This window comes from Cherax quadricarinatus, chromosome 75 (genome assembly GCF_038502225.1).
Source record: "Cherax quadricarinatus isolate ZL_2023a chromosome 75, ASM3850222v1, whole genome shotgun sequence".
Taxonomy (NCBI): Eukaryota; Metazoa; Arthropoda; class Malacostraca; order Decapoda; family Parastacidae; genus Cherax; species Cherax quadricarinatus.
In genome coordinates, this window is record NC_091366.1 from 8,231,106 (window position 1) to 8,250,802 (window position 19,697).

General features: G+C 54.2%; 1 protein-coding gene across 1 annotated transcript; it reads right to left on the reverse strand.

Moving 5' to 3' along the window:
• Positions 1-16,234: 16,234 nt before the first annotated feature.
• Positions 16,235-19,691, reverse strand: LOC128691797 (la-related protein 6). Its single transcript, XM_053780711.2, has one exon. The coding sequence runs from the start codon at positions 19,637-19,639 to the stop codon at positions 18,008-18,010; it is 1,632 nt and encodes a 543-aa protein (XP_053636686.2). The 5' UTR covers positions 19,640-19,691; the 3' UTR covers positions 16,235-18,007.
• Positions 19,692-19,697: the final 6 nt, after the last annotated feature.

Genomic DNA, 19,697 nt, shown 5'->3' on the forward strand with positions numbered 1-19,697 from the left:
GCAGCCCAGGGTCCTCCTCCAGGTGCTGCAGCCCAGGGTGCTGGAGGGCCTCCAGGTGCTGCAGCCCAGGGTGGCTGGAGGGCCTCCAGGTGCTGCAGCCCAGGGTCCTCCACCAGCTGGAGGGCCTTCAGGTGCTGCAGCCTAGGGTCCTCCACCAGCTGGAGGGCCTCCAGGTGCTGCAGCCCAGGGTCCTCCACCAGCTGGAGGGCCTCCAGGTGCTGCAGCCCAGGGTCCTCCAGGTGCTGCCAGCTGGAGGGCCTCCAGGTGCTGCAGCCCAGGATCCTCCACCAGCTGGAGGGCCTCCAGGGGCTGCAGCCCAGGATCCTCCACCAGCTGGAGGGCCTCCAGGTGCTGCAGCCCAGGGTCCTCCACCAGCTGGAGGGCCTCCAGGTGCTGCAGCCCAGGGTCCTCCACCAGCCAGCTGGAGGGCCTCCAGGTGTTGCAGCCCAGGGTCCTCCACCAGCTGGAGGGCCTCCAGGTGCTGCAGCCCAGGGTCCTCCACCAGCTGGAGGGCCACCAGGTGCTGCAGCCCAGGGTCCTCCACCAGCTGGAGGGCCTCCAGGTGGTGCTGCAGGGCCCAGGGTGCAGCTCCACCAGCTGGAGGGCCTCCAGGTGCTGCAGCCCAGGGTCCTCCACCAGCTGGAGGGCCTCCAGGTGCTGCAGCCCAGGATCCTCCACCAGCTGGAGGGCCTTCAGGTGCTGCAGCCTAGTGTCCTCCACCAGCTGGAGGGCCTCCAGAGACTACAGCCCATGGTCCTTCAAAAGCTGGAGGGCCTCCAGGGGTTGCAGCCCAGTGTCCTCCACGAGCTGGAGGGTCTCCAAGGACTGCAGTCCAGTGTCCTCCACCAGCTGGAGGGCCTCCAGAGGCTACAGCCCAGGATTCTCCACCAGCTGGAGGGCCTCCAGGTGCTGCAGCCCAGGGTCCTCCACCAGCTGGAGGGCCTCCAGGTGCTGCAACCCAGGGTCCTCCACCAGCTGGAGGGCCTCCAGGTGCTGCAACCCAGGGTCCTCCACCGGCTGGAGGGCTTCCAGGTGCTGCAGCGCAGGGTCCTCCACCAGCTGGAGGGTCTCCAGGTGCTGCAGCCCAGGGTCCTCCACCAGCTGGAGGGCCTCCAGGTGCTGCAGCCCAGGGTCCTCCACCAGCTGGAGGGCCTCCAGGTGCTGCAGCCCAGGGTCCTCCACGAGCTGGAGGGCCTCCAGGTGCTGCAGCCCAGGGTCCTCCACCAGCTGGAGGGCCTCCAGGTGCTGCAGCCCAGGGTCCTCCACCAGCTGGAGGGCCTCCAGGTGCTGCAGCCCAGGGTCCTCCACCAGCTGGAGGGCCTCCAGGTGCTGCAGCCCAGGGTCCTCCACCAGCTGGAGGGCCTCCAGGTGCTGCAGCCCAGGGTCCTCCACCAGGTGGAGGGCCTCCAGGTGCTGCAGCCCAGGGTCCCCCACCAGCTGGAGGACCTCCAGGTGCTGCAGCCCAGGGTCCTCCACCTGCTGGAGGGCCTCCAGGTGCTGCAGCCCAGGGTCCTCCACCAGCTGGAGGGCCAGCTGGAGGGCCTCCAGGTGCTGCAGGTGGTGCCAGGGTCCTCCACCAGCTGGAGGGCCTCCAGGTGCTGCAGCCCAGGGTCCTCCACCAGCTGGAGGGCCTCCAGGTGCTGCAGCCCAGGGTCCTCCACCAGCTGGAGGGCCTCCAGGTGCTGCAGCCCAGGGTCCTCCACCAGCTGGAGGGCCTCCAGATGCTGCAGCCCAGGGTCCTCCACCAGCTGGAGGGCCTCCAGGTGCTGCAGCCCAGGGTCCTCCACCAGCTGGAGGGCCTCCAGGTGCTGCAACCCAGGGTCCTCCAACAGCTGGATGGCCTCCAGGTGGTGCAGCCCAGGGTCCTCCACCAGCTGGAGGGCCTCCAGGTGCTGCAGCCCAGGGTCCTCCACCAGGTGGAGGGCCTCCAGGTGCTGCAGCCCAGGGTCCTCCACCAGCTGGAGGGCCTCCAGGTGGTGCTGCAGCCCAGGGTTCTCCGCCAGCTGGAGGGCCTCCAGGTGCTGCAGCCCAGGGTGTTCCCCCAGCTGGAGGGCCTCCAGGTGCTGCAGGCCAGGGTCCTCCACCAGCTGGAAGGCCTCCAGGTGCTGCGACCCAGGGTTCTCCCCCAGCTGGAGGGCCTCCAGGTGCTGCAGCCCAGGGTCCTCCACCAGATGGAGGGCCTCCAGGTGCTGCAGCCCAGGGTCCTCCACCAGCTGGAGGGCCTCCAGGTGCTGCAACCCAGGGTCCTCCAACAGCTGGAGGGCCTCCAGGTGCTGCAACCCAGGGTCCTCCACCAGCTGGAGGGCCTCCAGGTGCTGCAGCCCAGGGTCCTCCACCAGATGGAGGGCCTCCAGGTGCTGCAGCCCAGGGTCCTCCACCAGCTGGAGGGCCTCCAGGTGCTGCAGCCCAGGGTCCTCACCAGCTGGAGGGCCTCCAGGTGCTGCAGCCCAGGGTCCTCCACCAGCTGGAGGGCCTGCAGGTGCTGCAGCCGAGGGTCCTCCACCAGCTGGAGGGCCTCCAGGTGCTGCAGCCCAGGGTCCTCCACCAGCTGGAGGGCCTCCAGGTGCTGCAGCCCAGGGTCCTGCACCAGCTGGAGGGCCTCCAGGTGCTGCAACCCAGGGTCCTCCACCAGCTGGAGGGCCTCCAGGTGCTGCAACCCAGGGTCCTCCACCAGCTGGAGGGCCTCCAGGTGCTGCAGCCCAGGGTCCTCCACCAGCTGGAGGGCCTCCAGGTGCTGCAGCCCAGGGTCCTGCACCAGCTGGAGGGCCTCCAGGTGCTGCAGCAGGCCAGGGTCTCCTCCAGCCAGGGTCCTGGAGGGCCTCCAGCTGCTGCAGCCCAGGGTCCTCCACCAGCTGGAGGGCCTACAGGTGCTGCAGCCCAGGGTCCTCCACCAGCTGGAGGGCCTCCTGGTGGTGCAGCCCAGGGTCCTCCACCAGCTGGAGGGCCTCCTGGTGTTGCAGCCCAGGGTCCTACACCAGCTGGAGGGCCTCCAGGTGCTGCAGCCCAGGGTCCTCCACCAGCTGGAGGGTCCTCCACCAGGCCTCCAGGTGCTGCAGCCCAGGGTCCTCCACCAGCTGGAGGGCCTCCAGGTGGTGCAGCCCAGGGTCCTCCACCAGCTGGAGGGCCTCCAGGTGCTGCAGCCCAGGGTCCTCCACCAGCTGGAGGGCCTCCAGGTGCTGCAGCCCAGGGTCCTCCACGAGCTGGAGGGCCTCCAGGTGCTGCAGCCCAGGGTCCTCCACCAGCTGGAGGGCCTCCAGGTGCTGCATCCCAGGGTCCTCCACCAGCTGGAGGGCCTCCAGGTGCTGCAGCCCAGGGTCCTCCACCAGCTGGAGGGCCTCCAGGTGCCAGCCCAGGGTCCTCCACCAGCTGGAGGGCCTCCAGGTGCTGCAGCAGGCCAGGGTCCTCCACCAGCTGGAGGGCCTCCAGGTGCTGCAGCCCAGGGTCCTCCACCAGCTGGAGGGCCTCCAGGTGGTGCAGCCCAGGGTCCTCCACCAGCTGGAGGGCCTCCAGGTGCTGCAGCCCAGGGTCCTCCACCAGCTGGAGGGCCTCCAGGTGGTGCAGCCCAGGGTCCTCCACCAGCTGGAGGGCCTCCAGGTGGTGCAGCCCAGGGTCCTCCACCAGCTGGAGGGCCTCCAGGTGCTGCAGCCCAGGGTCCTCCACCAGCTGGAAGGCCTCCAGGTGGTGCAGCCCAGGGTCCTCCACCAGCTGGAGGGCCTCCAGGTGCTGCAGCCCAAGGTCCTCCACGAGCTGGAGGGCCTCCAGGTGCTGCAGCCCAGGGTCCTCCACCAGCTGGAGGGCCTCCAGGTGGTGCAGCCCAGGGTCCTCCACCAGCTGGAGGGCCTCCAGGTGCTGCAGCCCAGGGTCCTCCACCAGCTGGAGGGCCTCCAGGTGCTGCAGCCCAGGGTCCTCCACCAGCTGGAGGGCCTCCAGGTGCTGCAGCCCAGGGTCCTCCACCAGCTGGAGGGCCTCCAGGTGGTGCAGCCCAGGGTCCTCCACCAGCTGGAGGGCCTCCAGGTGCTGCAGCCCAGGGTCCTCCACCAGCTGGAGGGCCTCCAGGTGCTGCAGCCCAGGGTCCTCCACCAGCTGGAGGGCCTCCAGGTGGTGCAGCCCAGGGTCCTCCACCAGCTGGAGGGCCTCCAGGTGGTGCAGCCCAGGGTCCTCCACCAGCTGGAGGGCCTCCAGGTGCTGCAGCCCAGGGTCCTCCACCAGCTGGAGGGCCTCCAGGTGGTGCAGCCCAGGGTCCTGCAGCCCAGGGTCCTCCACCAGCTTTAGGGCCTCCAGGTGGTGCACCCCAGGGTCCTCCACCAGCTGGAGGGCCTCCAGGTGCTGCATCCCAGGGTCCTCCACCAGCTGGAGGGCCTCCAGGTGCTGCAGCCCAGGGTCCTCCACCAGCTGGAGGGCCTCCAGGTGCTGCAGCCCAGGGTCCTCCACCAGCTGGAGGGCCTCCAGGTGCTGCAGCCCAGGGTCCTCCACCAGCTGGAGGGCCTCCAGGTGCTGCAGCCCAGGGTCCTCCACCAGCTGGAGGGCCTCCAGGTGCTGCAGCCCAGGGTCCTCCACCAGCTGGAGGGCCTCCAGGTGCTGCAGCCCAGGGTCCTCCACCAGCTGGAGGGCCTCCAGGTGCTGCAGCCCAGGGTCCTCCACCAGCTGGAGGGCCTTCAGGTGGTGCAACCCAGGGTCCTCCACCAGCTGGAGGGGCTCCAGGTGGTGCAGGCCAGGGTCCTCCACCAGCTGGAGGGCCTCCAGGTGCTGCAGCCCAGGGTCCTCCACCAGCTGGAGGGCCTCCAGGTGCTGCAGCCCAGGGTCCTCCACCAGCTGGAGGGCCTCCAGGTGCTGCATCCCAGGGTCCTCCACCAGCTGGAGGGCCTCCAGGTGGTGCAGCCCAGGGTCCTCCACCAGCTGGAGGGCCTCCAGGTGGTGCAGCCCAGGGTCCTCCACCAGCTGGAGGGCCTCCAGGTGCTGCAGCCCAGGGTCCTCCACCAGCTGGAGGGCCTCCAGGTGCTGCAGCCCAGGGTCCTCCAGCAGCTGGAGGGCCTCCAGGTGCTGCAGCCCAGGGTCCTCCACCAGCTGGAGGGCCTCCAGGTGCTGCAGCCCAGGGTCCTCCACCAGCTGGAGGGCCTCCAGGTGCTGCAGCCCAGGGTCCTCCACCAGCTGGAGGGCCTCCAGGTGCTGCAGCCCAGGGTCCTCCACCAGCTGGAGGGCCTCCAGGTGCTGCAGCCCAGGGTTCTCCACCAGCTGGAGGGCCTCCAGGTGCTGCAACCCAGGGTCCTCCACCAGCTGGAGGGCCTCCAGAGATAAAGTGAACAGTATTTACAGTTACTGGTGTAACTTAATCATTATAATGTTATTACATCACATATATGATGAACTGTTAACTGTTGTGATTATTTTTCCCTTTGAAAATATACCCGGGGGTCTCACTGTACCTCCCAGCATACATAAGGGAAATTACCAATAGACTCCTGGCTGCCTTCAAGACGGAGTTGGACCGATACCTTAAGTCAGCGCCGGATCAGCCGGGCTGTGGTTCGTACGTTGGACAACGTGTGGCCAGCAGTAACGACCTGGTCAAGGACTGCGCCACGGGGGCGTTGACCCCCGGAACACTCTACAGGTAAATCACAGGGTCACGTTAACAATTCAACGTCTGGTTATCATATATTTTGTATATGCAATCTCCAAATCATCTAAATCTTTTAGTCTTCAAGACTCTCCACGCGAGATATTACTTGATAATATATACCATATTGAAGCCAACAGCGTCTACCTGGAGTGTGTTTCGGAGGTCAACGCCCCCGAGGCCCAATCCCCGACCAGGGAATCAGGGCCTGATCAACCAGGCTACTTCTGCTGGCTGCACGTAGTCCAACGTACGAAGCACAGCCCGGCTGGTCGGGCACTTTAGGTGTCTCTCCACCTCCCTCTTGAAGGCAGCCAGGGGTGTACAGGTAATTCCCCTCAGGCCTGGTGGGAGGCTGTTGAACACTCTTGGCCTGTTCAACAGCCTTCCACCAGGTTGTTCAATCAGGGCCTGATGATCAGCCTGGCTGACCAGTCAGAGCCGGATCAACCAGGCTCTTACTGCTGGCCCAATGCAAGGAAGATGCATACACCTCCACATACTATCCACAACCCAACTTCCTGAAGTGAACACCAGAACACAACGCAAGTTTCGCTCTATATAAAGCTTCATTACTTCATGCTAAAGCTCTACACAGGGCGAAACGTTTCCCCAATAAAATATTCTCTTGCAACTTCCGTGTTTCTTTCAAACTTACCTACGGTAAATTATGCCAGTATATGTACATATCACAGCTTAAGCACCATTAGTAGAAATAAATGTAAAGGATATAAAATCACGATAACCAAGAGAGAACGCTACAGCATAGCCCAAGAGATGGAGCTCAACATCTGGTAAAAAAGGTTAAGTACTCAAGGTAAGTTAATTGCAGTGAGGTAATTACAGTGGCGCACACACACTTGTAACAACTTAGGGAAGAGATACTGTAAAGGTAGGAATTGAGCGAGAGAGAGAGAGAGAGAGATGGAAGGTGAGAGAAGAGAGAGAGAGAGATATGGAAGGTGGGAGGAGAGAGAGAGAGAGAGAGCTGATGTAGGTAACAGCTCTTAGCTTGTCAATAAAGTTAGGAATCCTTAACCTGTAAATAGCTTGTCAATAAAGCTAGGGATCTTTAACCTAACCTTGTCAAACCCTGTGTAAAAGAGAGAGAGAGAGAGAGAGAGAGAGAGAGAGAGAGAGAGAGAGAGAGAGAGAGAGAGAGAGAGAGAGAGAGAGAGAGAGAGAGAGAGAGAGAGAGAGACCCTACCTGGCTAGCTGCAAGAACTGTGTCAAAACTGTCAGTGGTGACAATAAGGCAGGAGGAGGTGTATTTCATTCTTAAATCGCTTGACCAAGAAAAGGCTGTGGGCCCAGACAAGTTGAGCCTAAGATTGCTGAGAAGATATGCAGACGAGCTAGCAGCACCTCTAACTCGCATCTTTCAGCACTGCCTAGTACAGTGTAAATGGCCCTCTCTGTGGAAAGAGGCAAATGTAGTCCCTGTTCACAAAAAGAAGAGCAGAGCAGAAATCAGCAACTACAGACCAGTGTCACTCCTGTCAATCACTGGCAAGATCCTTGAGACAATAATCTCAAGACAAATGACAGTTTTTTGACTACCGCTCACTACTTTGTGACCGTCAATATGGCTTCAGGAAAGGTTACTCTGCTGCTGATCTGTTGTTAAACCTCTCCACTAAATGGCACCAGTCCTGGATGAATCGAAAGTCAGCTGTGTGGTAGCACTGGACATTGCTGGTGCTTTCGACCAGGTGTGGCACCAGGGCCTCTTGGCAAAACTGCAAGCACTGGGAACTGCAGGCTCTACGTTATGTCTCCTCAGTGATTACCTTCATGGTAGATCTCTAAGTGTAGTTCTCAATGGAACGGAATCAGCAAGACATCCTACTGGGGCAAGTGTTCCACAATGAAGCGTGCTGAGACCATTGTTATGGAATGTCTATTTCAATGACCTTCATCTCATCACAGAATCCCATGCATATGCAGACGACTGTACACTGACATTCACTTATCCAAGAGAAGAAATGGCAGCTTCTCTAAGCTACATCAATCACCAGCTACGAGCTATATCAGCTTGGGGAAATAGATGGCAAGTAACATTTGCACCTGAGAAAACACAAATGATGATGATCTCTAGGCACAATGATGATAATGCCAGTGCAGTAATAAGCATGAATGGGAGAGTGTTGGTACGTGGGGGAGAAGTTGATAGATATCCTTGGGGTGAAATTTGAGTCCAACCTGACCATGAAGAACCATGTTGCAAATCTTGCAAACAAGGCAGCCAGAAAGCATACAGCTCTTCTCCGTATCTCGCATCTGCTTGACAGTAGGAGTTGCAAGATTCTGTATGAGGCACAAGTACGCTCACACCTTGAGTATCCTCCACTTTCTTGGTTTGCCTGCCCCCCACCTCTCATCTGCGACTGCTTGACAGAGCAGAGAGCAGAGTAAGACGTCTCATCTCTCGCCTGGACCAATCCTGGATAGATCTGTCATTTCAGCAGAGCCTTTAACACAGGAGGGATGTGGGTAGCCTTACTGCTATGTACAAGGCCAATATTGTCAAAGTACCACACTTGGATCCACTGCGAGGGCAGCGTGAAGCAAGCTTCTGTACCACAAGACGGGCAGAAAGCAACAACTTCACTCTGGCTGTACCCTTCTCCAGAACATCACTTCATCTCAGATCATATACACCAAGGATGACTCGAGTATGGAACACATTCGTACAGCATAATGATGTCAACGAGATAAAGTCAGTTGATCAGATGAAAATGCTGGCCCAAAGATGGCTCCAACTTCATCCCGTTTCCTACTTGTATGTTTAATAACAATAAAAATAATTTCAAATGAGCTGATGTAGGTAACAGCTCTTAGCTTGCCAATAAAGTTAGGAATCCTTAACCTGCAAATAGCTTGTCAATAAAGCTAGGGATCCTTAACCTTGTCAAACCCTGTGTAAAAAAAAAAGGTGGCAGAAGAGAGAGAGAGAGAGAGAGAGAGAGAGAGAGAGAGAGAGAGAGAGAGAGAGAGAGAGAGAGAGAGAGAGAGAGAGAGAGAGAGAGAGAGAGAGAGAGAGAGAGAGAGACAGACAGACAGACAGACAGACAGAGAGAGAGAGAGACAGACAGACAGAGAAAGATGGGATGTGGAAGAGAGAGATTTCAAATGTGGGAGAAGAGAAACAGTAAGAGATAAGTGTACTAACATTTTTGACGTATTGATTTGATGATTCAATAAGATTTTCAACGTATTTACCGATGCGACAATAAGATTTCTCACGCATTAATTGATGATTCAGTAACAGTTCTGACGTAAAAGCTCATTACATGGAGAAACACTAAACCCGGAGAATGGGAGGTAATCAACCAGGACCGTGGCCTGGCTGACAACGCTCTCGCTTCACACACAGTGTCCGTGGTTCGATCTCCGGCGAGGGTAGAAATATTAGGCGTGTTTCCTTACATCTGCTGTCCCTGTTCACCTAGCAGTAAGTAGGTACCTGGGTGTTAGTCACCTTGCACCTGCTGTCCTTGTTCACCTAGCAGCAAGTAGGTACCTGAGTGTTAATCACTTTACACCTGTTGTACCTGTTCACCTGTCTGTAAGTAGGTACCTGAGTGTTAGTCATCTTACACCTGCTGTCCCCGTTCACCTAGCAGTAAGTAGATACCTGGGTGTTAGTAGACTGGTGTGGGTGGCATCCTGGGTGTTAGTAGACTGGTGTGGGTGGCATCCTGGGTGTTAGTAGACTGGTGTGGGTGGCATCCTGGGTGTTAGTAGACTGGTGTGGGTGGCATCCTGGGTGTTAGTAGACTGGTGTGGGTGGCATCCTGGGTGTTAGTAGACTGGTGTGGGTGGCATCCTGGGTGTTAGTAGACTGGTGTGGGTGGCATCCTGGGTGTTAGTAGACTGGTGTGGGTGGCATCCTGGGTGTTAGTAGACTGGTGTGGGTGGCATCCTGGGTGTTAGTAGACTGGTGTGGGTGGCATCCTGGGTGTTAGTAGACTGGTGTGGGTGGCATCCTGGGTGTTAGTAGACTGGTGTGGGTGGCATCCTGGGTGTTAGTAGACTGGTGTGGGTGGCATCCTGGCTGTTAGTAGACTGGTGTGGGTGGCATCCTGGGTGTTAGTAGACTGGTGTGGGTGGCATCCTGGGTGTTAGTAGACTGGTGTGGGTGGCATCCTGGGTGTTAGTAGACTGGTGTGGGTGGCATCCTGGGTGTTAGTAGACTGGTGTGGGTGGCATCCTGGGGGACAAGACTGAAGGATCACAATGGAAATAAAACAGTCCCTCGATGACTCACTGACTTGATTGGGTTATCCTGGGTGACTAACCTTCCCCTGGGTTATCTTGGGTGACTAACCTTCCCCTGGGTTATCTTGGGTGACTAACCTTCCCCTGGGTTATCTTGGGTGACTAACCTTCCCCTGGGTTATCTTGGGTGACTAACCTTCCCCTGGGTTACTAACCTTCCCCTGGGTTATCTTGGGTGACTAACCGTCCCCTGGGTTATCTTGGGTGACTAACCTTCCCCTGGGTTATCTTGGGTGACTAACCTTACCCTGGGTTATCTTGGGTGACTAACCTTCCCCTGGGTTATCTTGGGTGGCTAACCTTCCCGTGGGTTATCCTGGGTGACTAACCTTCCCCTGGGTTATCTTGGGTGACTAACCTTCCCCTGGGTTATCCTGGGTGACTAACCTTCCCCTGGGTTATCCTGGGTGACTAACCTTCCCCTGGGTTATCTTGGGTGGCTAACCTTCCCCTGGGTTATCTTGGGTGACTAACCTTCCCCTGGGTTATCTTGGGTGGCTAACCTTCCCCTGGGTTATCTTGGGTGGCTAACCTTCCCCTGGGTTATCTTGGGTGACTAACCTTCCCCTGGGTTATCTTGGGTGACTAACCTTTCCCTGGGTTATCTTGGGTGACTAACCTTCCCCTGGGTTATCTTGGGTGACTAACCTTCCCCTGGGTTATCTTGGGTGACTAACCTTTCCCTGGGTTATCTTGGGTGGCTAACCTTCCCCTGGGTTATCTTGGGTGACTAACCTTCCCCTGGGTTATCTTGGGTGACTAACCTTCCCCTGGGTTATCTTGGGTGACTAACCTTCCCCTGGGTTATCTTGGGCAGCTAACACTCCCCTGGGTTATGATGGTTGGCTAACACTCCCCTGGGTTATCTGGGGTGGCTGACACTCCCCCGGGTTATCTTGGGTGGCTAACGCTCCCCTGGGTTATCCTGGGTTATCTTGGGTGGCTAACCTTCCCCTGGGTTATCTTGGGTGACTAACCTTCCCCTGGGTTATCTTGGGTGACTAACCTTCCCCTGGGTTATCTTGGGTGACTAACCTTCCCCTGGGTTATCTTGGGTGACTAACCTTCCCCTGGGTTATCTTGGGTGACTAACCTTCCCCTGGGTTATCTTGGGTGACTAACCTTCCCCTGGGTTATCTTGGGTGACTAACCTTCCCCTGGGTTATCTTGGGTGACTAACCTTCCCCTGGGTTATCTTGGGTGACTAACCTTCCCCTGGGTTATCTTGGGTGACTAACCTTCCCCTGGGTTATCTTGGGTGACTAACCTTCCCCTGGGTTATCTTGGGTGACTAACCTTCCCCTGGGTTATCTTGGGTGACTAGCCTTCCCCTGGGTTATCCTGGGTGACTAACCTTCCCCTGGGTTATCTTGGGTGACTAACCTTCCCCTGGGTTATCTTGGGTGACTAACCTTCTCCTGGGATATCTTGGGTGGCTAACCTTCCCCTGGGTTATCCTGGGTGACTAACCTTCCCCTGGGTTATCTTGGGTGACTAACCTTCCCCTGGGTTATCTTGGGTGGCTAACCTTCCCCTGGGTTATCTTGGGTGACTAACCTTCCCCTGGGTTATCTTGGGTGACTAACCTTCCCCTGGGTTATCTTGGGTGACTAACCTTCCCCTGGGTTATCTTGGGTGACTAACCTTCCCCTGGGTTATCTTGGGTGACTAACCTTCCCCTGGGTTATCTTGGGTGACTAACCTTCCCCTGGGTTATCTTGGGCAGCTAACACTCCCCTGGGTTATGATGGTTGGCTAACACTCCCCTGGGTTATCTGAGGTGGCTGACACTCCCCCGGGTTATCTTGGGTGTCTAACGCTCCCCTGGGTTATCCTGGGTGGCTAACACACTCTCTCAGGGTTATCCTGGGTGACTAACACACTCTCTCAGGGTTATCCTGGGTGACTAACACTCCCCCATGGTTATCCTGGGTGCTAACACTCCCCCCAGGGTTATCCTGGGTGGCTAACATACTATCCCAGGGTTATCCTGGGTGGCTAACACTCCCCCCAGGGTTATCCTGGGTGGCTAACACACTCTCTCAGGGTTATCCTGGGTGGCTAACACACTATCCCAGGGTTATCCTGGGTGACTAGCACTCCCCCCATCGTTATCCTGGGTGGCTAACACACTCTCCCAGGGTTATCCTGGGTGACTAACACTCCCACCAGGGTTATCCTGGGTGGCTTCCACTCCCCCAGGGTTATCCTGGGCGGTTAACACGCTCTCCCAGGGTTATCCTGGATGGCTGACACTCCCCCAGGGTTATCTTGGGTGGCTAACACTCCCCCAGGGTTATCCTGGGCGGCCAACATTCCCCTAGGGTTATCCCGGGTGGCTAACACTCCCCTAGGGTTATCTTGGGTGACTAATACACTCTCCCAGGGATATCCTGGGTAGCTAACACTCCCTCCAGGGTTATTCTGGGTGGCTAACACTCCCCCATGGTTATCCTGGATAGCTAACACTCCCTCCAGGGTTATTCTGGGTGGCTAACACTCCCCCGGGTTAAAAATCCCAGTAAAATCTTATCTTATCAAGTAGTAGCATACAAATTTCGTTATAGTTTACCCCTCTCAGCTAGTACAATTTTCTCTTAATATTATACTTTCGTTTACAAAAAACGTGAACAGTTGTAGAGAAGCATAACTATTCTAAATTGAAGATTTTGTTTGGATTATTAACCCGGGGGTTTAGTTTATTTATTTAGTAATTTAAGCATACATACAGAGGTACAAAAAATACAGGTAAGAGCAGCATGCCAAAGCCACTTATATGCATAGCATTACGGGCTTAAGACAGCCTAATGGTGTCATAAGATTGTCTCTCTTATCCTCTTTCCAAGAATAAGACGCATACTAGTTGGTCTGGTGGCTAAAGCTCTCGCTTCACACGGCGAGCGTCTGGGTTTGATTCCCAGGCAGGGTAGAAACATTGGGCGTGTTTCTTTACACCTGTTGTCTATGTTCACCCATCAGTACAGTGGTGTGGGTCGCATCCTGGGACACTGACCTAATTTGCCCAAAATGTTCAGCATAACAAGGGGCATTCTATACAGCAATATGTCATTGATGTCAGCTATGCAACTGCCTCCCAGCATACATAAGGGGGATTACCAACAGACCCCTGGCAGTCTTCAAGCTGGCACTGGACAAGCACCTAAAGTCGGTTCCTGACCAGCCGGGCTGTGGCTCGTACGTTGGTTTGCGTGCAGCCAGCAGCAACAGCCTGGTTGATCAGGCTCTGATCCACCAGGAGGCCTGGTCACAGACCGGGCCGCGGGGGCGTTGACCCCCGGAACTCTCTCCAGATAAACTCCAGGTATGCCTGTATAACTTGTACCTGTACTTACCTGGAGTTTACCTGGAGAGAGTTCCGGGGGTCAGCGCCCCCGCGGCCCGGTCTGTGACCAGGCCTCCTTGTTGTAAATAAAATAATAATTTATTTCAGCATGATATAACGTTTGTACAGAGATGGATGATATTTAGATGTGCATGCAGACAGTCTATAGTTACGCAGAAAATTTAGAAAATTTATTCAGGTATAGGTACACATAAATACCGTTACATAAATTATCATACATAGCAGCATATGTGTAGATTACCTAAGATAACCAATTTCTGGTATAACATGTATATGATCGACATCATGCCCAGCCCTTCTAGGGTAGGGTAGGTGCCTGAGCCCGAGCTTGCAGCTTACAAGCCTGTCATTCCCATTATCCCCCTTGGGGCGGGGATGGCAGACCAGAGAGACCTAGCTTCTCCCCATGAGAAGCTAGGCCTGGGGACAGTTGGTCCCAAAGATGAGGGGGTACTTGTACCTCCTCTCATGGGAGACAGGTCTCAGACACTCCCTAGACAGGAAGCCAAGGCCGGACCACCACTTGGAAAAGGCCCGGGCCGGGAGAAATACCGGCGAATCTTTAATGATAATATGTATATAATATAACATGTATGAGGTGATGACTGCGCTATTCACTACCAGTTATGAATACTTTAATACATAAAATAGGTTTTAAAACATACTCTCAGGATATAGGACATATCCCTCAGCTCCGGAGAGGTTAAGGGAAATCGGCCTGACTACATTCGAGGACAGGAGAGATAGGGGGGGATATGATAACGATATATAAAATACTGAGAGGAATCGACAAGGTGGACAGAGACAGGATGTTCCAGAGAAGGGACACAGCAACAAGGGGTCACAGTTGGAAGCTGAAGACTCAGATGAATTACAGGGAAGTTAGGAGGTATTTCTTCAGTCACAGAGTTGTCAGGAAGTGGAATAGTCTGGGAAGTGGTGTAGTGGAGGCAGGATCCATACATAGCTTTAAGAAGAGGTATGACAAAGCTCATGGAGCAGGAAGAGTGACCTAGTAATGACCAGTGAGGAGGCAGGGCCAGAAGCTGTGAATCGACCCCTGCAACCACAACTAGGTAAGTACACCTCACGGTGTATAACTCAGTACCCGTAACAGTCCACCAACTCAAGGGGTATTTAATTACTGCCTGGTTGCAGGAGTAGCAAGATACTACGAGAGTTGCTCGTCGTGGGGGTTCGTGAGGAGATAATATACACCTCCAGACACATTGAATGTCTGGAGGCGTATAATTATTATGAAGGTCTTGTAGGAGAAACCCAGGCCTGCATTCGAGTCTAAGCCTAGCCTTGAACTGAGAGGGAACTCTGTGGCCTACGGCCCACACGTGATGGGCTTCGTGACGTCATAGCTAGCCAGGGAGCCTGTCTGTTAAGTAACTGGGTTTATCTAAGTATACTGCCGCCGGAAAATACCCGGGCCGGGACAACACCGGCGAACTTACTACATATGTAAGTATACTACATAAGTAGACAGTAACACTACTGACAGCTCATGCTTGGCTGTCTTCAAGAAGGCGATGGACAGGCACCTCAAGTCATTACCTGACCAGCCGGGCTATGGTTAATACGTCGGTTTGCGTGCAGCCAGCAGGTCCTGATCCAGCGCGAAGCCTTGTCACAGACCGGGCCGCGGGGGCGTTGACCCCCGAAACCTTCTCCAGATATACGTCCCACCTTTCACAGGGATCGATGACGAAGGATTTTGGTAATTACTCCGGGCTGAGAGAGAGAGGGAGGGGATTTTGAGGTGGTTGTGGAGGAGGGAGAGATGTTATGGTTGTAGTAGGAAGGATGGATGGAGGAGCCTGGGATTTCAGCTCACCTAATTTCCCATCATCTGTAAGCATCGACATGCTTAATTTATTGAGGTGGATACACCACATAGGAGAAAGAGAGGGGCATACCCCGACGTTTCGGTCCAAACTGGACCAATTACAAAGTCGCACTTTGTAAAATGTGAATGTAAATGGTGGGACCGAAACATCGTGGTAAACTTCTCTCTCTTATATGCGGGTTACTGATGTATTCCAGTCACGTTACTGAGCCTTTGCGTTCTTTAGTACAGTGAATATTTGTACTACGTCAAGTATACTGAGAATTAGTATGAGGCGTAGATTTATCCACTGGTAATGTAGACAAATCTACGAAGACCCTCGTTGTAGAATTTTTCTCTCAGACAACGTCTCGCTCTGTAGAGCCTCAAGTCATGAGTAGATAAATCCCTGCACAGAGCGAAACGTCAGACACTCCCGGATACCCCAGCAAGGTGGTTCTACTGTGTATATTAGACTGACCAAAACACAGGACTGATAGACAGACAAGAACTGAATGAACAGGTGATAAATGATAACACTTGTGTCTTTCATGACACTTGTGTCTTCCATGACACTTGTGTCTTCCATAACACTTGTGTCTTCCATGACACTTGTGTCTTCCATAACACTTGTGTTCCATGATACGTGTGTCTTCCATAACACTTGTGTTCCATGACACTTGTGTTCCATAACACTTGTGTTCCATGACACTTGTCTTCCATAACACTTGTGTTCCATGATACGTGTGTCTTCCATAACACTTGTGTTCCATGACACTTGTGTTCCATAACACTTGTGTTCCATGACACAGTCACTGCCACCTTCCCTACCAGAGTTTCCGGGTATTATAACAACATGAGAATATACGTCATATAACGGTCAAATCCCCCACTGACTTGTGACCATGTATGTACATGGGTGCAGACGCTCTCCAAATGTCTAAGTATCCCTGGAAAAGGAATACCTACAGTGAATAATGAAGATTCAACCGTGATTGGTGCACATTAACTACGTGATGTAAAGCTGTCCTATTTAAAGGCTCTGTGACTGAGCTGTGGCAGTGTTGGTCTTGCTGTGTTTGTGGACTTTAGTTCGAGTCCCCGATCTTTTTTCTGGCAATAAATTAGACACAAGTGGAACGATTGGGTATCTTTATTGAGGAAACGTTTCGCCAGACAGTGACTTCATCAGTCCTATACAAAGAAGAATGGTGGAGATCAGAAGGAGTTTGAGGTAATCAGTCCCTCAGGCTGGAGTCGATGTGTCCAGTCCATCAGTCTTGAAAAGACTGATGGACTCATTACAATTTAAGTAAAGTTGGGTGGTGTTGTTACATAGAGTATTTTGGTATACAGATCACGCACTCAAAACACATTTAGTTCTGTGCCGCCGCATACATTAAACCTGTATGTATTCGTATACACGGTGTACGCACTCACCAAACACTACGTGAGTGAGGTGCAGCTCCTGGCCCCGCCTTAACCCTGACTCTATGTGTCTTGCCTCTTCGTCACTCACAACGTACAAGAATATTTGACCAAATGTAACTGCAATATACATTAGAGTTACATCAACTGGTCGCCAGGGATATAAACAATAATCCGAAGTGTCTTACAGTACACACAACATCACTCTATAGTCTCTGCGTCACTCACAACGTACAAGAATATTTGACCAAATATATTTAAGTATTAATAAGCGTAATATACACTATTATCTCAGCAACTGGTCGTCAGTGAATTAAACAATGACACTATGTGTCTTAAATTACTCAGCCCCACACCAGTGCTTCCCTCCCTGCCTCACTCTGCCTCACTCTGCCTCACAATTTACAAGAATATTTGACCAAATATTTAAGTATTGCCTTTATAGTTACAACAACTCGTCCTCGGGGTTAAAAACAATTAATTATCTTAAGTTTTATTCAATTTTATTATTACGAGAGAGCAAGATGGAGGTGTTAAGCTCTGTGTCTTAACCTTCACTTGCACTCAAACATAATTTAAACTTAAGACAAATAAATTATTAATAAATAAGGTTTATCATTTAATGATAAAATTGTCATTAATATACAATATTTACATATAATAATATTTACATATACAGTTAAAATGGTGTCTGAGAGAGAAATTTCATATATATATATATATATATATATATATATATATATATATATATATATATATATATATATATATATATATGTGTGTGTGTGTGTGTGTGTGTGTGTGTATATCTGTGTGTGTGTGTGTGTGTGTGTGTGTGTGTGTGTGTGTGTGTGTGTGTGTGTGTGTGTGAGAGTGTGTGTGTGTGTGTGTGTGTGTGTGTGATCTTAATGATCGCGTATTAGACAGGTTTTAAACTCAAGCCTAACGAGTCAGTGTGGTCACAATATGCTTGACCACAGTGAAGGGTCATCAGTAAATGACAAATTATTGATGAAATATTCAAACTTACAGTACGTGACAAGAATAATCACAAGATAAATACGCCGAGAGGTATATATCCTTATTTTAAGGACTAGTCAAGTTTTCTTGTCTCGAGTAGTTGAGAGTCTACGCCCAACTAACCCAATACCCAAATCTATTTAATAACAACATTAACAAGATAGTTTGGGACCCCATGTAACATACAAACTCTGTTGGGCCCTATACATAGTCAAGCAACATACAAGGGTTGCTGACCCCTATACATCTTGATAAATGGTCGACAAGCTAAGCGAAATATCTTTGAAAATGCCTTGAGTTGTAGGAGACTGGACCTTTGGAGATCAGGAGTGGTCTCCGAAGGTTAGAGTGAGAGAACTGTGATTTAAAGCCTTGTAGAGCCCTTGGAGGGCCCCGTTTGGGGGCTGGGTGTGGGGCCTGGGCCCTAGGAGAGAAGGGTGAGATAACACAGTTAGTGAGAGAGTTAAGAGCGGAATCTTGAGAATCCTCTGTTATCATCTGGTCCCCTGGGGTATCGTGTGACAGAGAGGGGGTAGTCAGTCCTCCGGTAGGAGGCGGGGGAGGTAGGCGTGGACTTACTACATCCCACGAGGGCGTGGTAAACAGGGCGTGGGGCGGGTTGAGGGGTTAGGTGGCGTGGTCCACTGCGCCACCACGCCCGTCCACTCCCGCTCTCTTCCCCGTCAGATGTTGTGGACTCAACTGGTGTGTGTCGCTGTTTGCTTCGGCCGCTCTTTAGCCGTTGTCGCAGCTCGTCGGCCGACACGCCGTTCTCAGCTGCGTGTCGTCCCTTGGGCGTGGGCGTGGGCGAGCTCCTGCTGGAGGAGGGCGATGCGCGGCGGGAGCGGCGCAGCAGGTGCAGCGTCATGGGAAGGTTGACCCCTTCCCTGAGGGCGCAACCTGCGCCCCACACGTCCTCATACTCCACCACTGCACAGGTGGTGGTGGCCACCTCTGGCGTGCGCACCAGTAGAGACTGCAGCTCCGGGACCACGTTGCCGCCTGGTCTGGGCCGCAGCACTTGCAGAGATGCCACTGAGCCATACCTGCCGAAGAGTGTAGCCAGTGCCGCCACAGTGGCCTGTTCAGGTGGCACATTGACGGCCACTATGGCACGAGAGGTAGGTGCCTCGTAGAGCAAGTTGGGTGGCAGGGGCGTCCGCCGCCTCACCTTAGTACCTTCCTCGTTCACCTGAAGCATGGTGGAAGCCCTAGCTGCCGCCGCGAGCTCCTGCCATCTTCGCGAGAGCTTCTTGATCTTCTTGTAACCTGAGAGGAGCTTCAGCGAGACAAAGCCATCTTTGTGGCGCTTCACGTGCTTCAGCAGGAAGAGGTCCCTAGCTAGTCCAGCGTCACTGAAGTAATCTTCGAGTTGCTTCACCAGTGCTGCTTCTAGCTCGGGAGTGAGAGTATCGAAGTGAGAGGGCTGGCCAGACTCCCCGCTGGTGCGGTCTGTTGTTGTCATGGAAATCGCTGCCTTCACGCCCATCATGCTGGTCTTCAAGTTCTGGCTATTCTCATCTGTCTCCTCCTCCTCTTCGCCGTCCCCTTCCTCTTCGCTTTTATTGGGGATCACGACGCGCGGCCCGTCACTCTCCGACGATGTGAAGGACATCTGCCTCCACGGCCCACTGCTACCCTCTGTGTCCGCGTCTGACATGCTCAACGATCTCCTACACCTCGCTGAAGGACTGCTGTACCTCGCTGACGAACTGTTGCACCTTGCTAACACCCTGTTGCACCTCGCTGACGGACTGCTGCACCTCGCTGACGGACTGCTGCACCTCGCTGACGGACTGCTGCACCTCGCTGACGGACTGCTGCACCTCGCTGACGGACTGCTGCACCTCGCTGACGGACTGCTGCACCTCGCTGACGGACTGCTGCACCTCGCTGACGGACTGCTGCACCTCGCTGACGGACTGCTGCACCTCGCTGACGGACTGTTGTACCTTGCCGGCCACCTGCACCTCCTCTCCAACGAGCTGCTGCAGGTGTGATGAATATCGCTACAACGCTGATAAGAGACGTGCTCACCTTCGGGAGGCCAGGCAGACACTGGTTTGCTCCACACTGCCGACGCTGTAGGGGCCATCACGAAGCCTTACAACTCCTGCTGCCTTACAAGTCACTCTTACTAAGTTCTACCTCTG

Coding starts and splice junctions, on each gene's coding strand:
- LOC128691797 (XM_053780711.2), bottom strand. CDS start 19,639: ATGGCCCCTACAGCGTCGGCAGTGTGGAGCAAACCAGTGTCTGCCTGG.